Genomic DNA, 23772 nt, shown 5'->3' on the forward strand with positions numbered 1-23772 from the left:
AAGCACCCATGGGCCCTTACATTTCTTGTCGAATGTTCCTTAGAGGAGCAGTAATGCCAGAGTTCATAGGCTGGAGGCAATAAAGCAATTTAGCCAGCAGTCCTCCAAGAACCACGGCTCCAGCCCTCCCCGGTGCCCCACTCACCTATAGCTGAGATCCATGAACAAGGCCCCAGCTGTTGCTGTGGACCCCACAGGATCGGGGTCAGGTGCCCTTTGGGATATGGTCCGGGTAGCTGGGGAGAGCGAGGGAAAGGAGGACAGCACTCTTGTTCTCGCAGCCCGCAGTTTTACTTTCTTCTTATTTTTTAAAGTTTATTTGTTTATTTAATTTCTACAACCAGTGTGGGACCTCATGACCCTGAGATCAAGAGGCTCATGCCCTCTGGACTAAGCCAGCCAGGCATCCCTGTTCTTGCATTTTTGAAAGAGAGTTTGAATTTCCTCTCCTGTCTCACAGTACCTACCAGCTTCCCTCTGAGTCCATGGCCTTCTTCCTGCCTTCTGGGGTGTTTCTTGCCTTGCCTCCCCTCACTTCCTCTTCCCTGGAGGTTCTGGAAGCCGGGGGTGGGGGAGTGGAGAAAGAAGAAGGGGAGGAGGAAAGTTCTTGAACACTAGGCCTGTCTCAGCGGGGCTCAGCAGGTGTCTCCCCCTGGGAAAGAGGAAGGACACAGACACCATGGGTCACAGGACACGAACCCCTTGAAGGTCACAGCCCCACCCCCACTGCAGCTGCCATCTGTCTTAGGTAGGAGAGACCTGGGGCCTGAGAAGCAGGGGCTCCTCAAGGACTGCTGAGGGCAAACCTCCAGGCTCAGGACTTGAATCAACTGCACTTGGGAGCAAGGACATCCAAGGGCAGGTAACTGCCTGGGCAGAAGTGAAGCATCCTGAGAATCGTTTCTGGGACACTGTACATTTCAGCCATTTCTACCCCTCCAGTGAATTCGTGAGCATTTAATAGCTCGCAGGACATCTGAAATGCAGATCAGAAATAAAGGTCAGTGGGTTGTACACCTACCCCACGGAGGCTCCCAGGCCTTTTTCTCATGGCCAGTTTGCCTGGAGCAATTGCTTGGAGCCTCTGGAAGCTGGTTAACTTGGTCCCAAGAAAACTCTGCACCCCCACCCCCAATCTGGAAGGATTTCTCTCTTACCTTTGGGTGGCAGGTGGGGGGGGGCGGTTTACTTACCCAAGATTTGTCCAGAGGTGTGGATGGGCTGTCTCCAAGCCATTGTACTCTGTGGCCAGTTCCTCCTGGTCCCTCTTCCAGAAGACACCATAAGAGGGTGGCATGGGCAGAGGGTGGGAGCTGGGGCAGGGAAGCCCCCTGTGGGACCTCCAGGCTAAGAGCTCAGGCTTTTGGCTCCCTCAGACCTCAGTTCAAGCCCAGACCACCACTCCTAGCTCTGTGACTCTCTCTAAGCCTCAGTTCCTTCACCTGTAAAATGGGGATAACAAAATCACGCAGGCATCGATTCCACAAACATTGGTTAACTGCCTACCGTCCATCCGTGATAGGGAGCTGTTCTGGGCCCTCTGGGTATAGCAGGGGACAAAACAGCTGGAGAGCTCCATTCTATTGAAAGGACACAGTGCCATCTACAGCCAGTCCCTCTCACAGTGACTGAAAGTGACACACTGTGGCCACAGCAGCTTTTCTCCCACTCAGCCATGGCTGGTTCCCAGCCGCCATCTTGCTGGGGTTGGGGGCATGGCAGGCAAAGTGGCTCCCTCATTAATGGACTGCAGTAGAGTCCCGGGAAGACTCACAGAGTGAGGAAATGTGTGTGGTAAGTGTTGAACGAGTGGTCATTTTTCTGAGTCAGTTGTACCCTCTTGCTGCTAGCGGTGTGTTCTGTTCTGTTCAGCTGCCCATCACATGAGCCCTTCTCTTGCACACGCTTATTCAGGGTGAGAGCCTGGCTCTCCTTGGAATGAAATGCACAGGTCTGTGGCAGCTGCTTGCCACCCAGAGGTCATTCTGGTTCTCTTTGGAGGAGTGCTCAATTGCAAGCGAACAACGCTTAAAATTCAGCCCCAACACCTCCTGCGCCCCGGCCCTCTCTGCTCCTGGGCTTGGCTGGTGCCACAGGGGTCCCCGCACTGTCCAGCAGCCTGCTCCCACTAACTCCTCTGCTCTCCGGCTCTGCCCTGCCCCAGGCCAGCCCCCAGCTGTCCCTCCCCCTCATTCCCATCACCCTCAGCTTGTCCACTCCATGCAGCCCGTTAGTGTTCTGGCGGCCGCTGGGAACACCGCTGGAATATGCTCCTCCCCGGCCTCTGTGCTCAGGGGCTTTTCTGCTTCAACTCCTCCTCCAGGAGAGCCTCCAGGCTTGCTTCCTCCCTGCTCTCAATCTCTGCCCAAACGACCTCTCCTCAGAGGCCTTCGCCAACCTCCCCGAATAGGACAACCCCCGCACTGTCACCCCGCCTCCCTGTTCTGAGCCCCTTGTTTTCCCAGCCTGCTGCTAGAAACCCTAGTGCAGACTTTGTTGTCTGGGTATTGTTGGGCATCTCCTGCGCTTAGTGGCAGGCTCTGTGCCAGAAGTGCGTCTGTCTGTCTATCCCTGTTCGTCACTGCAGCTTCCACAGTTGGGACCGTGCCTACCTGTGGCAGGTGCTCAATACATACCCGTTGCATCAGAGCGCACAGTCGGTTAGGCGTCCCACTCTTGGTTTCAGCTCAGGTGATGATCTTGGGGTCCTGGGATCGAGCCCCACATCGGGCTCTGCACTCAGCAGGGAGCCTGCTTGGGGATTCTCTCTCTCCCTCCCCTGCTCACGTGTGCACGCTCCCTCTCTCTCTCTCTCAAACAAATCTCTAAAGAGCAAAGAAGAATGAACGTGAGCATGAATGAATGAGTGGACGAATCCCTGGTAGGTACGCTGAGGGGCACGAGTAAGCTCACAGTCACCCACGGGCAGCATTCACAGGACTCACCTCAGGGCCAGCCCACGTACAGACCCTCTCCCCGGGTCGCCACATTTCATCCTCACTGCACGTCTGCCCAGCAGAGACCACCAGGATCCCTCTTTTCCACAGGAGAAACTGAGACACAGTGAGGTTCAGTAACTCCCCACGTGAGACATAACCCGAGTGAGCAGAGAGACCCACACAGCCCCAGGGGTAGCTCACTTCCAAGTGGGGAGGGAGAAGAAAAGGATGGAATCGGGAATGCCTGGTTCACCCCCCACAAACGCAGTGCTCAGGCTCCCCTGAGGTGAGTGAGGAGGTGGAGACAGGCCAGGGGATGATTCTGGCCCCAGGTGCTCCATATGGACGGAAGGCATGCTCCCAGCTAACACTGGCTGGGGGGCAAACCAGAACATCATAAACATCCTTTTCTGTGATTATAGCCAACAGAAGTGTATTCTAAACATTAAATTCAGGGTGCCTGGGTAGCTCAGTGGGTTAGGCATCTGACTTTGGCTTGCTTTGTGGTCTTGGGGTCCTGGAATCGAGTCCCGCATGGGGCTCCTTGCTCAGCAGAGAGCCTTCTTCTCCCCTCTCTGCCCTGCTCGTGCTCTCTCTCTCTAATAAATAAATTAATGAATTAAAAAAAAAACATTAAACTTGTTGGAAGACTAGTTCTTGTTCCTGCCAGGAGAGGACATAACAACCATGTGACTTAGTGGCATTCATAGTTAACCCTACAACGGCAATCATAGTGCAATATGAAGGTGTCAAGTCAACATGCTCTACGTCTTGAACATATACAAGTGTTCTGTGTCAAACAGATCTCAGTTAAGACAAAGAATCCTTTTCCAGCCTGTAATTTTGGGCAACAGCCCAGCAGTGTAACTTCCCAGGCTAGGTGAGATCCCTTTGTCCACGCTTCCAGGCCCCTGCAATTTTCCTTCCCGAGCCTCATCATGATGATAATGACATAGTTATGTTTGTTTGATGATCTATTTAGTGTCTGTCCACCCAGAGGACTATAAGGCCCAAGAAGGCAGGCACCAGGATTTACCGTGCAAACCCCAGTCCCAGCTCGGGGCCCAGCCCCCGGGAACGGAAGGAGGAAGGAAGAAAGGGGAGGAGGGAGAAACAGAAGAATTGGGGCTGGATGCGAGGGAGGGTGACATTAATGACTTCCAGGGTCCCTGCTAGTCAGAGACTCCGTAGCTCTGTAAAGGCCTGGCACTGAGGAGAGTTGTGCCTTTTGGAGGTCCGTGGAGGTCCATGGAGGGTCTGCGGCTGGGGGACAGTCACCTTCTCTCTTGCAGCCTGCCTGCAGCATCAGAGCTGTGACGCCTGCGTGTCCTCGGACCTGACCTTCAACTGCAGCTGGTGCCATGTCCTCCAGAGGTTTGTGCCCAGGCTGAGGCCCACGGGTGGACTGTGGAGGAGGAGCGGAGGGTGGCCTGGCCCCCACTCCCCACCTCACTGCCACCATGAGAGTATCTCTAGCCAGTCCACTGTGCCCCCTGGGACGAGAATGTCACAGAAGTGAGTCTCTCCCTAAGGCCTGGGACCAATCAAGGTGACCGTGTAGCTGGGTCCCTATGGTGACGCTAGGTTTCCAGAAGACCGTCCAGGGATCCCACCAACTGCAACTCCTCCTCACACCCCGGAAGAGTTGGCTCATCCTAGGGCAGGGCTTCTCGAGAATGATCCACAGCTGTGAGGATCCCAAACTCAGCTAGGGCTCTGGTTAAATATGCAGATTCCTGGGCCCTGCCCCAGGCCCCACAGGATCAGTGTCTGGGAGGGATGCCCAGGAGCCTGAATTTCAACACGGTGCCTCATCTGCAAACAAGTGTGGGACCTCCCGGCTCCAACGTCCCATTGCTGTTGTATGGGATCCCCCTGACCCCAAAACCCCTCCTGAAGATCTTTGTCAGGCTGCAAGGGAGTTTCCTGAAAATCGGGGCTATGGAAATTGCAGGCATCTGTGGAAGGTTAGGGCAAGCTACAAAGCTGTGTTTGCTTGGTTTTGGAAATAGGGAAAATTCCGGATGAGATTTGGATTCAGGGATAAAGTTCTTAAATCCAACTCATCTTCCACTCCTTGTTCTGAAATCATTTCCTCACAGATTAGACTCAGAATCCGAGCCCTGTTCTCCTGTCCAAGATAAATAAATAGCAGGAAGGGGGAAAAATGTCTCTGGGGACTGAGGCTCTCATGAGAGTGGGAAGCCCTGTGAACTCCGAGAGCCTCCGAGGCAGTCTTGAAAATTGCAAATTACAGAGTCTCTGCGTTCCACGCAGCTGTGGGGCACCTGTCAGCATTTCCTTTGCTCCTTTCAAACATCCTGGTGCAGAAATAGAAGCTGCCGCCCTCGCAGGCGGCCTGCCCAGCACAAGGCATAGCCCAGGCCAGGAGGAGAGGGGCTCCAGGGTGTTTTTCTTCCCATCAGCTGTACTCTTACTCACTCTCTTGGGGCCTCAATTTATTTTCCCCATAAAATGGGCTCTGTGGTGATGTGGGCCCGGGGAAAAGTGGGTGAGGAACATGCCATCATTTTAATTTCTCAACTACCAAAGAGCATTTTTGCAAAGTGTCCAGGACCCCATGCACGAAGGGCATGGAGCCTCAGAGAGGATACCTAGGGCAGACCCCAGCTTGGTCCCTCCTGGTGTGTGGCTTTACAGCGTGGTCCCCCTCTGGACCTCTCAAGTTTGCGAGCCACTGTCTCAGCGTGGAGAGATAGACCGGATGACCTCAAATGAGCCCTGGAATCCTGGGACTGGCCGGCCACTGCATGACTCAGCGTCCAACCAGAGCTGAGCCATGAGAACTTCAAAATGGGTCAGATGAAAGCAAAAGCCTCGCATGGACACATCCCCATTTAACACATACGCCCAAACCCAGAAACCGTGACCGTTTAATGAGGGTTGGTCAGGTTGGCGGAGGCCAAGGCCTTAAGTGCAGACATGGCCTTTGCTGTGGTCATGTCAGCTCTGGGATGGAGAAGCTCCAGCAGTGAAAAGGCAAGGCTGATGTGGGTCCGAAGTCTTGTCCCCCAATGCCTGTGGGCCTGGGCTCACCCGAGCATGGGGTCCTCTTTGCCAGCCATCTGGAGTCTTGGCATCCACTGAGAGCTGACCCCGGGTCCCCAAAGAGCCAGGAGTCAGGGCTGGTGCCGAGGACCCGGCCACCAGGGACTCTCCCCCACCACAGCTGCTTGCAATCACCCTGTGGGTTCTCAGCTTCCCCTTCCTCCCCACCCACTCTGCCTTCCGAAGACTCCCAGAGCTTCCCCTCCTTGCGCTGGGGCTGGATCTGATTTAAACAATTTCACTTACCATGGCTGGTGTCTTCCTTTCATCCCACATCACCCCCAACCATCACCCCCAACCCACCCCCTTAAGAGGTGACCTTAACTCCAGGATTTGGCCCAGGGAATGAGGGGCCATAATCCCTGCTTTTCAGGGTCACTGTGAGGGTCCCCTGAAACAGGACAGGAATAGCACATGGCTGGGGTGGCCTTTGGCATTCAGGAGGCACTCAATAGTGGCCATATCTCAGGCCCTTCTCTGCATCTGGGTTGGTTGGCTCAGGGCTTAGAATGTGAAGCTCTTAGACCTATTATCAAAGGCTCAGCCCTTGAAAGAATCCTTTAGTTTGGCTTCAAAAGGAACTTTAGCTCCCAGCCCCTAACACAATCCTCCATGCCCCAAAGTAGTGGACTCAGTGGCACTAAGCCATCCCCACTCCCCCTGCTGCAGGAGAAGCAGCTCAGTGCTCGGTAACCTTCTGCCTCACCAGGTCTTTGGCAGAGGGGTGGGCGGATGCTAGGGAAGAAAGTTAACTAACCACAAATCCTCTCTCAGCACTGGTGGCTCATGGGATGCTTCTTCCCATGCAGATGTCCCAGAGCTAGAGCAGGGCTCGCTGGCTTCCCCTGGCACCAGAGTGAAGAATGGAAATGGGAGCCTGATGCCACGGAGAACATTAACATTCTCTGGTTCATCCTCGTACCCCCACCCCTTCCCTAGGGATGCATTGGCCTCTCCCAGCCCAGCGGAGCTGCACAGCGTCCTTTCCTGGGACACTGACCAGCCAGTTTTTTAAATTTCTCCTAGCCTCTGGCAAGACCCTCCTTCTTGCCCTTTAATGATCACACAGGAGGTATTGACTGACTCTGTTGACGTCCACCGTCAGCCCAGACTCTCCTTGTCAAGTTCAGGCCCCTCCGCAAAGAAGGAGGAGGACTATCTATGAATATCTATGTCCCAAGAAGACATTTGTGTGATTTCCCTGGTGCTCAGCAATTTCATAGCAGCCTAGAGCCAAGAGAATTTTAAAGTTTATTTGAGGTCATGCAGTCCATCTAACGCCCTATACACACACATCTGGGTAGATGTGGCCTTAGTCCTGGGGAGCTGGGTCCGAAGGAGGATAGAGATGACACAGACACCTTCCCTTCCTTTGGCGTAATTGGGGAAGAGGGGTCTGACTGCTGATCCCCTAGCTGCCTGGTGCTGAGGAGGGCACCGGCCCCGTGGTCTTGATCACCGCAGCCCTGGGAGGTCGGCCCCCTCCTCACTATCGTCAGAGAGCTATTACTGACTGGGGGAAAGAAGGGGAGGGCTTCTCTGTCAGTCCTTCACACCTCTTACCTTTTGGTCCCCTTGCAGATGCTCCAGTGGTTTTGACCGCTACCGCCAGGAGTGGCTGGCCTACGGCTGTGCCCAGGAGGTGAGAAGCTTCAGCAAGCCAGTTTGTGGGAAACGGTAGGGCTGCCCTGGCAGGCCTGTCCCCCAGGAGCTCTCCACAAGGTGTCTTTGACTTTTGGCGGAATTCTCCCCTCCATCCGGGCCTTGCCTCTCAGACTGCCCTGAGCCAGTGAGGCCAGACTTGGGAGATTTTCAAGGGCTCTCTGGAGGCAGGCTTTTCTGGGAGGGAAGAGGATGGTTCCGGGCACCTCCCCTTTAGAATCCCATACAGGTTCCTTCTCGCTGCTGGAGTTTTCCAGAATGCTCTACACTTTGATTCTGGGTGGAAAGCGTCCTATTCTTAAACCTTATCCTGACCCAGACAGATCCATTCATCTGGGTGTCCTTTTCCTCTCCCTCGTCCTCTCCATCCCTTCTTGCCATGTGAGCCCTCCACAGCACACTGCCCGCACCTGCTCTGATTTCATCAGAACAGGCGCAGGAGCCGGGGGGCTGGTCCCCCCCACCTGCTCAGAGCGGAAAACTGAGGCACAGAGAGAATTCATGACTTGACCTGCCCAGCGCAACGGGTGGGATACAGAAGTGCCAAGGCCCCAGGCCCCAGGCTGTGCGCTCACCACCTCCTCTGTTATTAGTAAGGCCAGAGGAGCCTTCTATGACCTGAAAACAAATCTTGTCCAGCAGCCCACTTGGGGCGCTGGCTGTGGTGAACGTACGGATTTGCTTTATTTGTGTAAGATTGGCATCTCCGCTCCTTCCTCGAGGAAGGATTGGAAGCCGCAGTCAGCTAAATTGCCTTGTAAGATAGATCAGGCACTTTCAGGATAAAGTGGAAGGTGTAAGTGCCCTCAGGGCCCAGCTTACCCTTGAGCCGTGCACCGGCATCTGAAGGTTTCTGGCCGCTGAGGGATGAGGGGTCCCCCCCGCCATCCTCCCAAGTAAGGGCTCTTTTCTGCACGGCGGGCAGTGAGGCTTCTGTGCAGAGCGGTGCGGGGTCTGTCCTGCAGGCAGAGGGCAGGACGTGTGAGGACTTCCGGGACGAAGGTCACTACTCGGCCTCCCCCAACAGCTCCTTCAGTCCCTTTGACAGAGACCTCACCACCACTTCCTCCTCGCTCTTCATCGACAGCCTCACCACAGAAGGTAAGGCCTGAGCCAGGAGTGGGGAGCGGCTGGGGGAAGAAGCCCCGGGGAGGGAAAGGCCTGGGGCCCCTGCAACCATCCCTGACAGGGATTGTCTCAGGGAAGAGGAATGGCCCAACTTTCACGGAGGAGGGCCCCTGGGGAGAGGCAGAGCCAGGCACTGGCCCACATCGGGACGGTGGGATGGATTCGCTGTGGCGAGGGGAAGACAGACGTCCCAGCCCAGGGCCGGAATGTCATATGATCCGCCTCAGGTCATCTTAATAGCTGTCCTCACAGAACCCGGGAGGTCTTAGCAGCCTTGTAGCTGTCCACACACTCAGTCCACACACTCAGACGTGAGTGAAAGACTGCCTGATTTTCCTCCAACTGTGCTCAGCAGGAGGGGTGCCCCTCAGCCCGGCTTCCTGGCCCTGGGACCTGGTGTGGACAGAGGGTCGGAGTGGGGCAGCTATGTTCAGGAGGAATGCTGATGCTCCATCCCTACCTCTCCAAGGTCTAGCTGCCCCCCCCCACACACCCCCCTCAGGGACTTCTGCCATCCCAAGGCCTGGGTTCTTGAAGCTGCCAGAGGTCTGTCCACCCAGAGGTACCACATAGCATCAGGGGAAGCCCGGTGCAGGCCCTTCCCGGATTTTCCTCTCTCATCCTTCTTTAATACATCACTGCTAGGTGTTAGCCTATTGCCCTCAGGCTCAGAAAGACATGGGCTTGTCCCGCCTCCATGGAGCCATGTACCTGCTTGAAAGGGGCAAATGCAACAGAGGAAAGGAGAAGAGAAAAAGGCAAATGTTTTAAAACATTATTCAGCCACCATCCCATTTGGTAGCTATGGAAACGGGCTCCGTAGGGGCGAAGTTGGTTACTCGGGGTTACCTGCAAAGGAAGTGGTGGAATGTTCTTTCCATGGTGCCGCCCTGCCTTTCTCACTGCAGCCTAAAGAACTGGAGAATGGACCCATGGGTCTGGCCAGAAGAAAGTCCTAGAGGAGGGAGCAAATAATAGGCGAGCTAACATTTTTTTTTAAAGATTTTATTTATTTATTTGAAAGAGAGAACAACACAAGCAGGGTGAGGATCCGAGGGAGAAACAGACTCCCCGCCAAGCAGGGAGCCCGACACAGGGATTGATCCCTGGACCCCAGGATCATGACCTGAGCTGAAGGCAGTCACTTAACAACTGAGCCACCCAGGCACCCTGTGAGCTAACATTCTGAGGGGCCTGACCATGAGCTAACCTTGTTCAGGCATCAACACTCACTTGGTCCTCCTGACAACCCTGCACGCTAATTCTGTTATATCTCCATTTCTCAGAGAAGACACTAAGGTCTACGGAGGTCAGTGACTTGCCCAGGGTCACACAGGCAGGAAGAGGTGGAGTCAGGTCTCATTCGGCTCAAAAGCGGAGATCTTGCCCCTCGACTTGCTTTTCTTGGAAAAAAAAAAAAAAACCCTTAAAAAATAAAAAGATTTTATTTATTTGTCAGATAGAGAACACAAGCAGGGGGAGCAGCAGGCAGAGGGAGAAGCCGACTCCCCGCTGAGCAGGGATCCTGATGGGGACTCCCTCCCAGGACCCTGGGATCATGACCTGAGCAGAAGGCAGATGCTTAACCACCTGAGCCACACAGGCATTCCAGTGCTGAAAAAAAAGAAAAAAAAAGGTCTTTGTGGATTTGAGGGGCTGGAAAAAATAGCAAAGGGGTGAACATCAAGGCAGATTGGGTAGCTCCCATTATTCTAAGATGGTCCAGGATTAACAGGGAGTGGGGTGCAGTGCAGGTTTTGAGAGCATTTATTCTCAGATGAATTAAATGAAAAAGAATAAGGAAGAGACGGGAAGTGAGTAATCCAGTCCAGGAGTTAGAGTCTGTCCTGCATGGTCTATCTTCGGGTACAGGGAGATGGGAACGAAGGGGATACAGCCAAAGGGACCCACCTTGCCAGGGCAGAGCCGGAGAGCAGAGGAGTTAGTGGGAGTGGGCTGCTGGTCGGTGTGGGGACCCCTCTGGCACCAGCCAAGCTCAGGAGCAGAGAGGGCTGGGTGCGTAGGAGGTGTGGGGGCTGGATTTCGTTGGGTTTTTTTTGCGATTGAGCGCTCCTCCAAAGAGAACCAGAATGACCTCTGGGTGGCAAGCAGCGGCCACAAACCTGTGCATTTCATTCCAAGGAGAGCCAGGCCCTCACCCTGAATAAGCATGTGCAAGAGAAGGGCTCATGTGATGGGCAGCTGAGCAGAACAGAACACACCGCTAGCAGCAAGAGGAGACAACTCAGGGACACCTGGGTGGCCCAGTCAGTTAAGCATCTACCCTTCAGCTCAGGTCATGATCTCCAGTCTGGATCCTGGGATTGAGCCCCACAACAGGCTCCCTGCACAGCAGAGAGTCTGCTTTTCTTTCTCTCTCTCTCTCTCTCTGCCCCTCCCCACCCCTCATTCTCTATCCCTTTCTCATTCAAATAAATAAATTAAATCTTAAAAAAAAAAAAAAAGTGACAACTGACTCAGAAAAATGACCACTCATTCAATACCTACCACACGCATTTCCTCACTGTGCGAGTCTTCCCGGGACTCTACTGCAGTCCACTGATGAGGGAGCCATTTTGCCTTCCATGCCCCCCAGCAAGATGGCAGCTGGGAACCAGCCTTGGCTGAGTGGGAGAAAAGCTGCTGTGGCCACAACCTGTGGGGAAGAACCACAGGGAGGGTCAACCATAGGAACTGATTTAGGAAGCCACAGGACACACACCTTGCAGTGTAGACATCTTTCCTCCAAGTTGTGCGCAGGTGAGGAGGGAGAGGTCTTCAAGCAGATCTGCACCTGGAACACAGGCCCCTCCTCAGCCCCTCCTAGCCTCCCGTGCCCCTAGCCTCATCTCTCACCACCCCCTACTCACACCCTCTCCACCCTCCAGCTATACTGCCCTGCTTTTTATTCCCAACTGGCCAAATCCTTGCTGACCCGGGGCCTTTGCTCATGCTTTTTCCTCTGTCTAGAATCCTTTTCCCCCACCCATGTCTTGCCTCTTCATCCTGACACACTTTATCTGGGTGAGGCCCCCAGTCAGAGCTTCATTACGCTGGGTTTTAGTTGTCACTCCCTCTCCCCGACTTGTTAACTCGCTGAGGGCAGAGACCATGTTGAACCCCAGTGCCTACTCTCAGGGCTCAACTGCACAGTAAACATCCAATAAATATTGCTTGAATGAATGAACACGGGACTAGGAAAAGTTGGTTTGTTTGTGGACCTCCACCATTACACTGCTGTGTGACTTGAAGCAAGGCACCTCCCCTCCCTGTGCTTTAGTTTCTTTGCCTTTAAAATGAAGGATTGGGGCACCTGGCTGGCTCAATTGGTACAGCGTGAGACTCTTGATCTCAGGGTTGTGGGTTTGAGCCCCACATTGGGTATAGAGATTACTTAGAAATAAACTCTTCAAAAAATTTTTTAAAAAAACCCACATAAAATGTGGGGTCGGGGGCTCCTGGGTGGCTCAGTGGGTTAAGCCTCTGCCTTTGGCTCAGGTCGTGATCCCAGGGTCCTGGAATCGAGCCCCAATCGGGCTCTGTGCTCAGCAGGGAGCCTGCTTCCTCCCACCCTCTCTCTCTGCCTGCCTCTCTGCCTCCTTGTGATCTCTGTCAAATAAATAAATAAAATCTTAAAAAAAAAAAATGTGGGGTGGGACTAAACCTCCCTAAAAATCCCATCTGGACCTAAAGTGACCAAGACCATAATGATTGCACTGATCTGACGCCTTCTCTCCTTCTCTTCGAAGATGACACCAAGCTGAATCCCTATGCAGGAGGAGAGGGTGAGTACAGAGCTTTCTGCCACTCTCCATCAGACCCACAGCCTCTTAGAAACCCCTCGCCCCTCAAGAGGGTGCAGCAGTCCCCTGGCCTCTTTGCTTTGGCTCCGAGGTGGGTGGGGAGGAGAGTGACAGCAGCCTGAGCTTCCCAGACCTCCCACTGGGCTCCTGGGCCTGGGACCACTTAGATTGAAGGAACGTGTCTACCTCTAGACATTTCTCATCCGCCAGACACCTCCTGGAGGTCTGTCTTGACTACTCACTGCCCTGAAAAGAGCCAGAGGAGGAAGGAAGAGCTGAGCTAGAAGGCATGGCAGTGTGGGGCCTGTCACCGTTGGCCGCCCCTCTTGTCCCCCCTGGGCCTCACCGTCAATGAGGGGTGGAGCACAGTTTCTCCCACATCGAGTTGCCTTGGATTCCCTGCCTGCATGGGCAAAGGGTACACAAAACTTGTCCACCCCACATTTTACAGGGCCCCGGAAATTGGGGTCCTTTTTTCCCAAGATTAAGTACAAGGATATTCTCTATCTGGTGACATGACATGTCCCACCTCCCCTGCTCTTGACCCTGGGTCAACTTGGGCCCTTGTGACAACCACCACATGGGGGGACTGGAAATGCCTTCCAAACTCCAGGGGCAGTGACATTGTTATCTTGGGTTCTCACAGCGGGGAGAGGCTACTGATGCAACATGGTGATCCAGTCTCCCCACAGAGACAAAGCCATGACTGCTCTGTGGGCGGTGGGCGTGAGTGTGCATTGTGAGTGTAGGCTGGGAGTGAGGAGTGGGGACTGGACCACGTTCCCCTCACTCTGCACCACGTGCTCTTCAGCCCAAACCCTGCCTATCAGATCACCAGGGTCTCTGCAGGCTGACTGCCAGGTCGGGAAAGGCTAGCAGGGGGTGTGTCACCTCACCTGTTGGCAGGTAGGGGGCACTAACGGTGCACTGGATCCCCCCCCCCCCCCACAACTCCACATCCCCACCCACTCTGGGACAGGGCAGAGGAGAAGGGAAGGGGAGGACAATGATGGGGATGTGTGTTTCAAGTCCCCACCTCCTGCTGATTCCTCTTCCACCCACGACCCCTGTAGGAAAGGATTTGGCATTTCTTTTGCTTATGTGCTCATCAGTCTTTTCTACTCCATTATCTGCACATCCCTGTAGGGTAGGGAGAAGAGGCAAGTAGCCACCCCAGGTAATATGGGAATACAGGCTTGTCAGCGGCTGGCTGACTCTGTCCTTGAGCAAATCACTTTACCTGTCTGTATTTCCAGCCATCCAAGAGAGGGGCTGGACTAGATGACCTTCCAGCTTGATAGTCTATAGCAATAGTCAGCCTTCCCCGTGGGATGTATTTCAAATGCTCAGAATGTTCTCAGAGATTGCCTGCTGGTTTATTAGCCCTCGGAGGACTGGGTTCACTCTTTTATTGAGCTCCTACCATGGGGCCCGCCATCTTTTCTAAGAGCTAAGGACACAGAGATGAATAAGAAGACACTGTCCTTGCCCTCCAGAAGGCCACAGTCTGGTAGCAGACAGTGACAGGTGAAAATATGGTAATTTTGTTATCAAAATAGCTGAGGTCATCTGAGACACCAGCCCTGGTCTTCAGCAGTTGACGCGAATGATCTGGTTTTAACCCTTAGGGTTATAATCATTATGATTAGGTAATCATTATGATCCTTGCTCTACAAGAGTTGTAAGTGAGGCACCGAGAGGTTATGTAATTCGCCTGAGGTCACACAGCTTATAAGCCATAGAACTTGAATTTGAATCAGGGAGCAATATTCAGATCCAAAACTCTTCACCATCATATAACCTATGAGAATTCTCAAAAAGCGTTTAAGTGGCACGGGTGTTGGAGAGAACTTCTATTTGATAACCTAGGACCTAGGACTTCGTGGCCCTCCCTTCCCGGTTCCCCGGTAGCCACTCCCTACCCTAACGGTCTCTCCACAGGCCTTCAGAACAACCTGTCCCCCAAGACCAAGGGCCCCCCCGTGCACCTGGGCACCATCGTGGGCATCGTGCTAGCGGTCCTCCTGGTGGCAGCCATCGTCCTGGCTGGGATTTACATCAACGGCCACCCCACCTCCAACGCCGCGCTCTTCTTCATCGAGGTCAGTGTAGGATTTGGGCCCAGCTCCGCCGTCTGCCTCCGCATCAGCCTTTCCCCAGCCGTGGGGCACCTCCTCCTCCCCGCCTCATCCCTCCCCCACCGGCCCGGCTCCTGTTCCTACCTGAGGAACCATCTTTGACTCCATCCTTTGAGTCCCTAACCACCCCCCCAACCTAATTCCCCCCCAGGAGTGCTGTCCCCCTCCTGTCCGTCTGCCTTTCGCTCCCCTGTTGGTGAAACCAGAAGAGCCCCCAGAGGAAAGCAAGAGAAATCACTGGGGACTGTGCAGCCAGTCTTTAATGCTTTGTGGTCTCTCACCCCCCAATTTCTAGGCCAGCTGCTTATTCTAAGCCATAGTGGAACAGAGATCTCTGCCTCTTTGCCTGCTGTGTGGGTGTTTAGGTCAGAATCGACAAGACATAGTAATCATGAGATGCTCTCTCTGGGAACTTTCACTGAGGGTGCTAGGGTTTGGAATGTCTCGGAATTCAGAAGAGCCAGAGCCCCCTTCTCCCTGGGCCACAGGGCTCATGAGCTCCTGGCCCTATCCTCTGCTCTCCGCTCCTCCCCAACTCTGCGTGTGGTCCAGCCAGGCTGCCTCTGTAAGTCTCCCAGACAGGGATCACCCAGAGGTGCAGGGGGTCTCCTCCTCTTTGTTTAGAAGCCCCTGTTTCTTGTAAGCCCTAACCCGTCAGCCTAAAGTTTTAGCCTCCCTGGGTATCACCGCCGGGGAACTGCAGACCCCCAGCCACACAAACACTGATGGGGCAGGTCTGAAACGGGCCCAGGAAGGTGCATGTTCATAAGGTCCCCAGCTGTCTGCAGGGTCTACCCTGTCCGGAGGGTTATATTGGCAGTTCCAGAGCCTCCCGGATCATTCCCTCTCTCACCCACGGCCTCACTTTTTGCAATCTCAGGAGTCCGCTAGGTACATCGCTAAAGGCTCTCACCTGTCCTGGAGTCCCTGCCGTGAGGGATAAAAGGACCTCCTCTCAGACTTCTTGGGCTTGCAGCAAGGCTCCCACCAGTGGAAGGATCACCACCGGGGGGGTCGGGGGGCTTCTGGACGGGGGGGTTGAACTCCACCTAGCTCACAGGAGGCCCCCAGTGCCCTTGAGAAGAGAGTCTCTGTGCTCAGCACTGTCCCTGGTGGGGGAGGGGCAGGTTGGGGGGAGGTCCCAGGTGGGTGAGGGCACGCCCACTGACTCTGCGTCATGCCCCCCGCCCCCTCAGCGGAGACCTCACCACTGGCCAGCAGTGAGATTCCGCAACCACCCCAACCACTCCACCTACACGGAGGTCGAGCCCTCGGGCCACGAGAAGGAGGGCTTCGTGGAGGCTGAGCAGTGCTGAGGGCACCGGGCCTCCCCTTGGAAGGATAGGAAAGAAGACCCCCGGTCCCCAAAGAAGATCAGTGGAAGCGAATCAGTGAAGTGACTTTTCTCGGCTTCCTCTGAACTTGCTCTGGCTGGGAAGATGGAGATGAGACCCTGGCTTCCGGGGCCAGAGCCCCAGTTTGCCCATCGCACACCACATACTGAGGCAAGGGGCCCGAAAAGCAACCCCATGAGGTGTTTAAGGGACAACAACCCAATCTCATCCTGTTTTGATGTGAGGGTCTCTCGAAGGTCGCCCCCGGTGGTCCTGCCCCAGCGGCCCTTCCCACCTGAGGCACCTAACGCCCTTCAGCAGGACACAGAGAGCAAGGCTCTAGGTTGGGGTCACATCCCAGGGTCCATAGACTCCAGAGCTGGTCCTCATGGCTATGGATTCAGTGTATATCGCCCCAGCCTCGGCAGCTCTGGAAGTCTGAAGACGTTCCGGCCATCTGCTAAACACAGGGACGGCTCTGTCTGGCAATGTCTTCACTGGAGGAAAGCAAATGCCAGGAGAGGAAAGAACTTGTGGGGGGAAAGTTGCATTTTTAGGCCTTACTCCCTAGAGTTACCCTTTCTGCTGAGAACCAGTCTTACATGGAGCGTGTGTGCCACCCGCCACCTCATGGACTTTATTACCCCAATGGCGGCCCAGCCTTGGCCTGGTCAGCCCTACCGGGCACGGGTGCATCTTGGTGTGGGGCTCCAGACTCCGACGGCACATGTCGTGTCCCTGGTATTCGCGGCCTGTCCTTCTGTCAGCGCCAGGAAGTACCTTCAAAGGCAGAGCCTGCCAGACTAGTACCTTTCCTCCTCTGAGCTGGATTTTTATAGCCATTAAAGAGAAGAAACAGGGTGGAAGGAGGACTTCTAGAGACTTACTCCGCAGGGAACTTCCGCTGAATTCTGTCAAGGAGCAAAGCTGCGGGAAGGGATGGGAACAGAGGAAGCTGGCGTGGGAAGGAGGGACTTTCTGTGGAAAACTTTGATCTGGAGAGTCGTTTCCAACCGCCCAGCTCTGCTAGAAGCTTTTGGAACAAAGCCTTTAGGCTCCCAAACTTCACCTGGTTCTAAGGGAATTCTGTCCCAGGGATGAGTTGGGGCTGCTTCTGAAGAGAATTTTAAAATTAAAATCTATAGCTCAACCTCATTCAGAGTAAAGAATATCAGCAGCAAATAAATGTTTAATCAATCCCCACTGAGTCACGCCCTTTTATGCACGTCACCGGAGACACTGCAAAAGAAAGAAGTCAGTTTAAGGACCAGGCCTCCTGAGGTGGCGGGTAGGGAGTCCGCAAATAACCAGACACATCCAAACACTTGACCCATGGTTTTCCAGATGCTTCGTGGTTTATCGGCAGTGAGGGCACTATTGATAGTCTGAGTGGGAAACATGCTGGAACTTGGCTGTGTGTGTGTGTGTGTGTGTGTATTTTTTTTTTCATACACCAGACAAGGAAGAGCTATGGGGAGGGTCAGAATGTGAGACACAGAAAACAGCTCAGCCAAGAGAATAGGGTTCTTTCCAAGCTTCTGAAGGACAGAAAGGTCTGTAACCGAGCTGTCTTAATGAGAGAAGAGCAGCCAGGCGCTGAAATGATCTGGGCTCCCAGCACTCCCGGCCGGCAGGAGGGTGATTTCTGCCCTTGCCTGACTAGCAAAGCGTCTGTGACCTCTATGGGTCGAAACTGGCCAGTGGGGCAGTTCCTGTTGTGGCCAAATGCAGGGCACAGCACCATTTGTCCCACTCCTAAACTCCAGCAAGCCTCTTCCCAGGGGGAGCTCTGTCCCCCTGCTCTGGAATCCTGAAGGGAAAGAGCATTGAGAGGGAAGAAAGGTGTGGTGGTGGGGGGGGGGGGGGCGTGCACCTGGGTGGCTCAGTCAGTTAAGCATCTGTCTTTGGCTCAGGTCATGATCCTGGAGTCCCGGGATCAAGCCCCACCAAAGCCTCCCTGGTCAGTGGGGAGTCTGCTTCTCCCTCTCCCTCTGCCCCTCCTCCTGCTTGTGCTCTCTCTTAAATAAATAAATGAATAAAATCTGGAAGGGAGGAAGGAAGGAAGGAAGGAAGGAAGGTAGGTAGGTGTGAGGCCTCTGCCGTAACCTCTGCAGCTGGAAAAAGCTCAAGATTCCTCTGCCAAGTCAGAGTGAGCCTGACTGACCCCAGCAAGGATAGTGGTGAGGGCAAAGACGGCCTGTTTACAGCAAAAAGAGCTAAAGATGTGTCACTGGATATTAAGTCTTTGGACTTCTCAAGCCAAAACACATAGCCCAGCGCTCCCAAGATACAGAGCCTGGCATCTCATGGAGTTAACCCTGGTTCCAGCTACCCTTAGGACTGGGGACAAGAGAAGGGTCTCCCAGATGCAGGAATTCTACTCCAACATTTAGAGCAGGCTCGCCGGGTAGCTAGAGAGAGAGGCTCACTTGGGGAATGAGGGACCAGAAGAAGACACAGGGGTCTTGCGGTCAACCTTCCACACCTGGCTGACAGTCCAGCAAGGCCAAGTCATATCACACATATGTGTACAGTCAACCCGAGAGGGCTTGCAGCCGCCCAGGACCTTCCGCCCCACCAGCACGCACAGTCTCAAGGGAAAGCAAGTGACTGGCAGTACCTTTCCCACACGGGGCCTTTGTGTATCCTCACAGTGATCTCATTGCTGGGTGGGAGGGTGGGATTCATGAAAGTTCACCACTGCGACGGGAAACTTCAAGCCTGTGAAACAGGGCTCTGGAGGCTGTCTGTGTTGCACTCAGAAGTGAGAACTTCTCAGGGAAGCTCTGCTTTATACCAGAACTCTTAAAAGAGCCAGCATGAGGGAAAGAAGAGGAACGAGGAACACAGAGGCCAGACATGAGGGGGGCCCGGGGTCAGGCTGAGAGCACCTCCTATGCTCCTCTCATCTGCTGACCCAGGGGCGTGGACGTGTCCTGTGAGGTCTCAGGGTTTCTGATTCTAGAACATGGACATATGAGCCCACCCATCAACCCCGACACCAGGAATGCAGAAGGGGTTTCCGAGCTCACGTGACTGGCCATCTCCCTCCCACCAGAATCAGGTACCACCCGCTCCCCCCAGCAGACCTGCGATGCTGGAGGCCACTTTTCGGGTCTCAGCCTAGAGACGATGTGGAGAGTGTCCTTTGGTCACTGTTCCATGTTCTCTATGGACCACAGAAAGCAAATTTTTCAGTTTGTATGTTTTATCAGGACTCCCCTGTGCACAGTATCCCCATGTGTATATGCACATGTAGGTGTGCACACACATATGTGCACACACGTGTGCATTGTATTGCCAAAAACATCGGAGGAAGCTGATGCCGTCCTCAGGCTTAAGGCAGTGGCAAAAGCTGCCAGCCAACCTCACCGTTTGTTTTGTTTTGTTTTTTAAAGATTTTATTTATTTATTTGACAGGCAGAGATCACAAGTAGGCAGAGAGGCAGGCAGAGAGAGGGGGAAGCAGGCTCCCCGCTCAGCAGAGAGCCCGACGCGGGGCTCGATTCCAGGACCCTGAGATCATGACCTGAGCTGAAGGCAGAGGCTTTAACTCACTGAGCCACCCAGGCGCCCCAACCTCACTGTTTTGAAAGGGCTGAACACTCATGTGATTGTGGACAAGGCTAAGACTCCCTTCTCCCGGTCCTGGAAAGGATGACAGATTTGCACAGAGCACTGATCGGGAGCTGCCCACAGACTCTGTGGCCTCGGGAATCCACTCCAGGTAGAGTCAGAGAAAATGAAGCCAACCTCTCTGTTCTCTCTCTCTCTGTCTCTGTCTACACCCCCTTTTCCCCCCACTCCACCTCTCAACAAAAACCTGAACTTATACTCAGTGTTAATAATAAAAAGCAACTTTGGGAGGCCTGGGTGGGTGGCTCAGTTGGTTAAGCGGCTGCCTTTGGCTCAGGTCATGATCCCAGGGTCCCGGGATCGAGCCCTACATCAGGCTCCTTGCTCAGCAGGGAGGCTGCTTCTCCCTTTGCCTGCCACTTCCCCTGCTTGTGCCCTCTCATTCTCTCTCTGACAAATAAATAAAATCTTAGAAAAAAAAAGCCACTTTCTTCTAAGACTTCTGCAGTGTGCAAAATAAAATGCCAAGAATCCTGAGTGGGGGGAAAAAAAAAGGAACTCCGAGTTCATTCTGCAAATTGTAGCTCCTGCCTTGGCCCTATGACTAGCATCTCCTCTTAGGAACTGGACTAAGGAGCCTAGGAGCAGCCTCCAGCAACCTGCCCATCCTGGCTGCTTCTCCCAACCTCCCATCTTGCCTCCAGGAGAAACAGCCTGGAAAGAGATCCCAGCTCTTTATTTATTTGAAGTTTGTAAATCACTGGAAGTAAACCTCACGGGTTTCCAATCTACCATCTAGAAACACAAAATCCATCTGCATACGATGAGGCTGCCACATTTCTGGAGGCTTCGCAGTCAAACCACTCTAGTGGCCTCATTGTGCTTTTATTACTTTGCGCTTTTCGTTCACAAAACACGAAACAAAGCAGACCAAAACGAAGAGAGGAAAAATTTGAACCCCTCACAGCCAAAATCAGCTGCGCCAAATTTTAGGTTCCAAACAAGCTGATTTATAAATAAACACACTGTGTTTGCCGAGTGAGGAGGAATGTGTTGCAGAAGGCAGCAAAGACTAGTGCAGAAAGTGCCGAGGTGCCTAACTGCTTAGAAGCCAGGAGCAGTAGAAGCCCTATCGCTGAGAAGCTGTGTGATGTGGGCCAAGTCACCCAACTTCTCTGGGTGGGAAGATGCCCCTCTCCTTAGCTAACGGCCTCACCTGCTTTTTTATTCTTCCCCCAGTTCACACAGCAGCTCAGCCCTTTCCTGTCCATTATCCTGACGGGGTTACGAACTTTTCTAGTCTGCCTAGAACTTTCTTGGTTTGAACACTGAGGGTCCTACGTCCCAGGAAACCCCTCCAGGATGGGCACCCTGGATCAACTGGTTAGTCTAGCCTTGGAGTCTGTCCAGATTCCACGGGCTGGAAAGATAAGGTTAATAATTTCAAGGACTTTAGGGTCTTGGATGTAGCTACTCCAAGTGTGGTCTGGATCACCATCCCCAAAGGATTAGCAGAAAATGCAGAAGTTAGGCCCATTCGACCCAGAATCTGTGCTTGAGGAGCTCCCCAGGTAACTCATGGGAAGCCCAAGAAAGTCTGGGAAGCACTTCTAGGAGGCAAGTTTACTTACATGAGTGTAGCCTATTGGGGAGGTGTTATTCCCCCATTTCCCAGATAAGGAAACTGAGGTTCAAACAGGTGGTTTACTTGTTTATTTCTTAATTTGATTCATACTCGTGAAGCACCTACCACGCATCAGGCACCATCAAGTGACTTGTCCAAGGTCATATGGCTAGTAAGTCGCCTAGACAATCTCCAAAACCAGAGCTTTGGATTCCCAGCTGAGGTTGTTCCCTGGGGACCACCAGGCGGCACCAGAACCGCCCGACCAGAGTTAGACCCGAAGCGGACTGTGGAGTCACAGAGTCCTCCCAGGCCAGTAGAGAGGCTCACAAAGACACACAACGATGACTTCAGATCCTCGTTCTTGGATCCTGAAACTGTGAGCTTATCAGGTATTTATTTACACAGTCCCAAGAGCTTAAAAATGTCCTAATTGTTCCTGCCTCCCCCGCCTCCTCTGGCTCCCACCTCCCCAACTCGGGGACCCCCTCACACGAAGATTTGAAAGCATTCTCCACAAAGCTTTACAGAACCGAAGCTCAGGCCTGTGTGCTAGTCTCCTTCTTGAATGGAGGACAACTGATGACTTCATTTGCCATGATGGGGCTGGAGAGCAGGGAAGTGGGAAGGGGGAATCCTCACTTGAACTGCTGAAACCAAAGAGACAGTCTTTGGGGGGCGAGGTTTCTGATGTTCGTAAGACATTTTTACATTTGGTCCCTAGAGACAGGTAAATCATGCCCACAGTTTTCCACAAAGTTAAAAGCACCGAAAAGGAACTATCTGAATGCAGGCCAATAATATTTCAGCATATACACTCCCAGTCATACAATCCAACCTCCCCTTCTAGCTTCAGTCGGTCCTCTTCAAAGGTTTTTTCTTCAGATCAAGGGTCCAAAAGGTATAATATAAGGCTCCCTGTGTCCAGCTGAGGAAAGGCTGAAAATCCTCCAGAAGTAACAAGTCCCCTCTCTCTTCCACTGACCCACCTCACAGTTCCCTCAGTTTAGATCCCATTTTGAATTCACAGACAGGTAGCTCTCAACTAACTCAGATGTGGTCAGTCAAGTGCCGAATGGAGAGCTCTTTGCCTTGACACCCCCCCCTTTCCCAAGGAACCGGAAGTCATTTCCAGAGCCTCTCCTCAAGGCCTAGGCAGCCTGCCCTTTAGGGCAGGGCCCACGGTGTCCCCTCTCTCAAGCTGCCCACACCCCTCTCTGTTCCTTGGGGCTCTTCTCCCGCAAGGCCTCTACAGACTGAGCCACATCTGCCCAGCTGACTTTGCTCTTCCTCCTGCCTCCAGAGATGAGCACTCAGCCCTCTTCGTGGTGAAGGAGGAACCAAAACTAACAAAACTGGGAATTAGCCAGACTTTCTTACAAAAGCCCTGATCTATTTACTTTCATCCTCTGAGATGACGAGGGGGCAGGTAGCAGCTCACGTTTACTAAGTGCTGACTAGGTGCCAGGCAGTGTGTCACAAGATTTATTTGGGTTGTCTCCTGTGAGGCGGGTCTGTGGTTAGCGCTCCCTTACAAGGCAGCCACTGAGGTGCAAAGCACATGAGGGAATCTGTTCAATTTCTAAGGCCCCACAGATGGAGTGACTGACCCCTGGTTCACTAGATGTTAGCCCTCTAGAAACGAACCCTCTTGGGGTGCTCCTGCCACCCTTTGAGCCACACATCTTGGAGGCTGTTACCCGATGTGTTCTTGTCTAGGTGAGCCCAGGCTACAAGAATGGCTTTGTCCACTTCCCCAATCCCTTCGTTTTACAGAGGGACAAACCGAGGCCCGTGAAAGCCGGGCAGGCCAGGAACGACTTGCCCACAACCACACAGAAAGCCCGAGAGCCCGCAGGCTGCTGGTTCTCAGGGCTAACACCTGTGGTGGGTAAGCCCAAGGGCTCTGATGTTATCGAATCCGAGCTGAACACTGGTGATGCCATATGTCACCTCTGTGACCTTACACCATGACTCGATGTCCTTGCTTGCCTGCAGCATTAGTTAAAAGAAAGTGGTAGAAAGAGTAGCACCTGGCAGCACCTGGGTGGCTCAGGTGGTTAGGTGTGTGACTCTTGATTTTGGCTCAGGTCATGATCTCAGGGTCGTGGGATCGAGCCCTATGTCGGGTTCTCTGCTCAGTGGGGAGTCTGCTTGAGAGTCTCTCTCCCTCTCCCTCTGCCTCTTCCCCCACTTGCACACTGCACTCTCTCTCCCTCAAATAAATAAATCTTTAAAAAAAAAAAAAAAGAAAGGAAGAAAGAAAATAGTAGCACCTGCTTCACCAGGCTTTTGTGAAGGTTAAACATTCCAGCATTTGGAGACAAACCTTGCGCTGCGGAAGACCTTGGCTTCTTTTTTTCTTGCTAAATTTTACTTGTTAATTGCTAACCACAGCGGGACTTATTATGGGCGGTGGCGGCGGGGTGGGGAGAGTGGCGGCCAGGGGATGGGATTTTCTGGCACTTTCTGCTGCCTTTATGTTTGGGTATGGTTTTC

The 23772-nt window shown here is 53.5% G+C and overlaps 1 protein-coding gene across 1 annotated transcript in view; it reads left to right on the forward strand.

Annotated features, from left to right (window-relative positions):
• Positions 1-17272, forward strand: part of PLXDC1 (plexin domain containing 1) — a 55670-nt gene extending 38398 nt beyond the window's left edge. Inside the window, exons 9-14 of the mRNA XM_047708754.1 lie at positions 4232-4313; positions 7590-7650; positions 8636-8771; positions 12548-12583; positions 14543-14703; positions 15936-17272. Of these exons, the coding sequence (XP_047564710.1) occupies positions 4232-4313; positions 7590-7650; positions 8636-8771; positions 12548-12583; positions 14543-14703; positions 15936-16055 (596 nt within the window). The 3' untranslated portion in view covers positions 16056-17272. The remainder of the gene's footprint in view (positions 1-4231; positions 4314-7589; positions 7651-8635; positions 8772-12547; positions 12584-14542; positions 14704-15935) is intronic.
• Positions 17273-23772: the final 6500 nt, after the last annotated feature.

Source organism: Lutra lutra, chromosome 16 (assembly GCF_902655055.1).
Source record: "Lutra lutra chromosome 16, mLutLut1.2, whole genome shotgun sequence".
Classification (NCBI taxonomy): domain Eukaryota; kingdom Metazoa; phylum Chordata; class Mammalia; order Carnivora; family Mustelidae; genus Lutra; species Lutra lutra.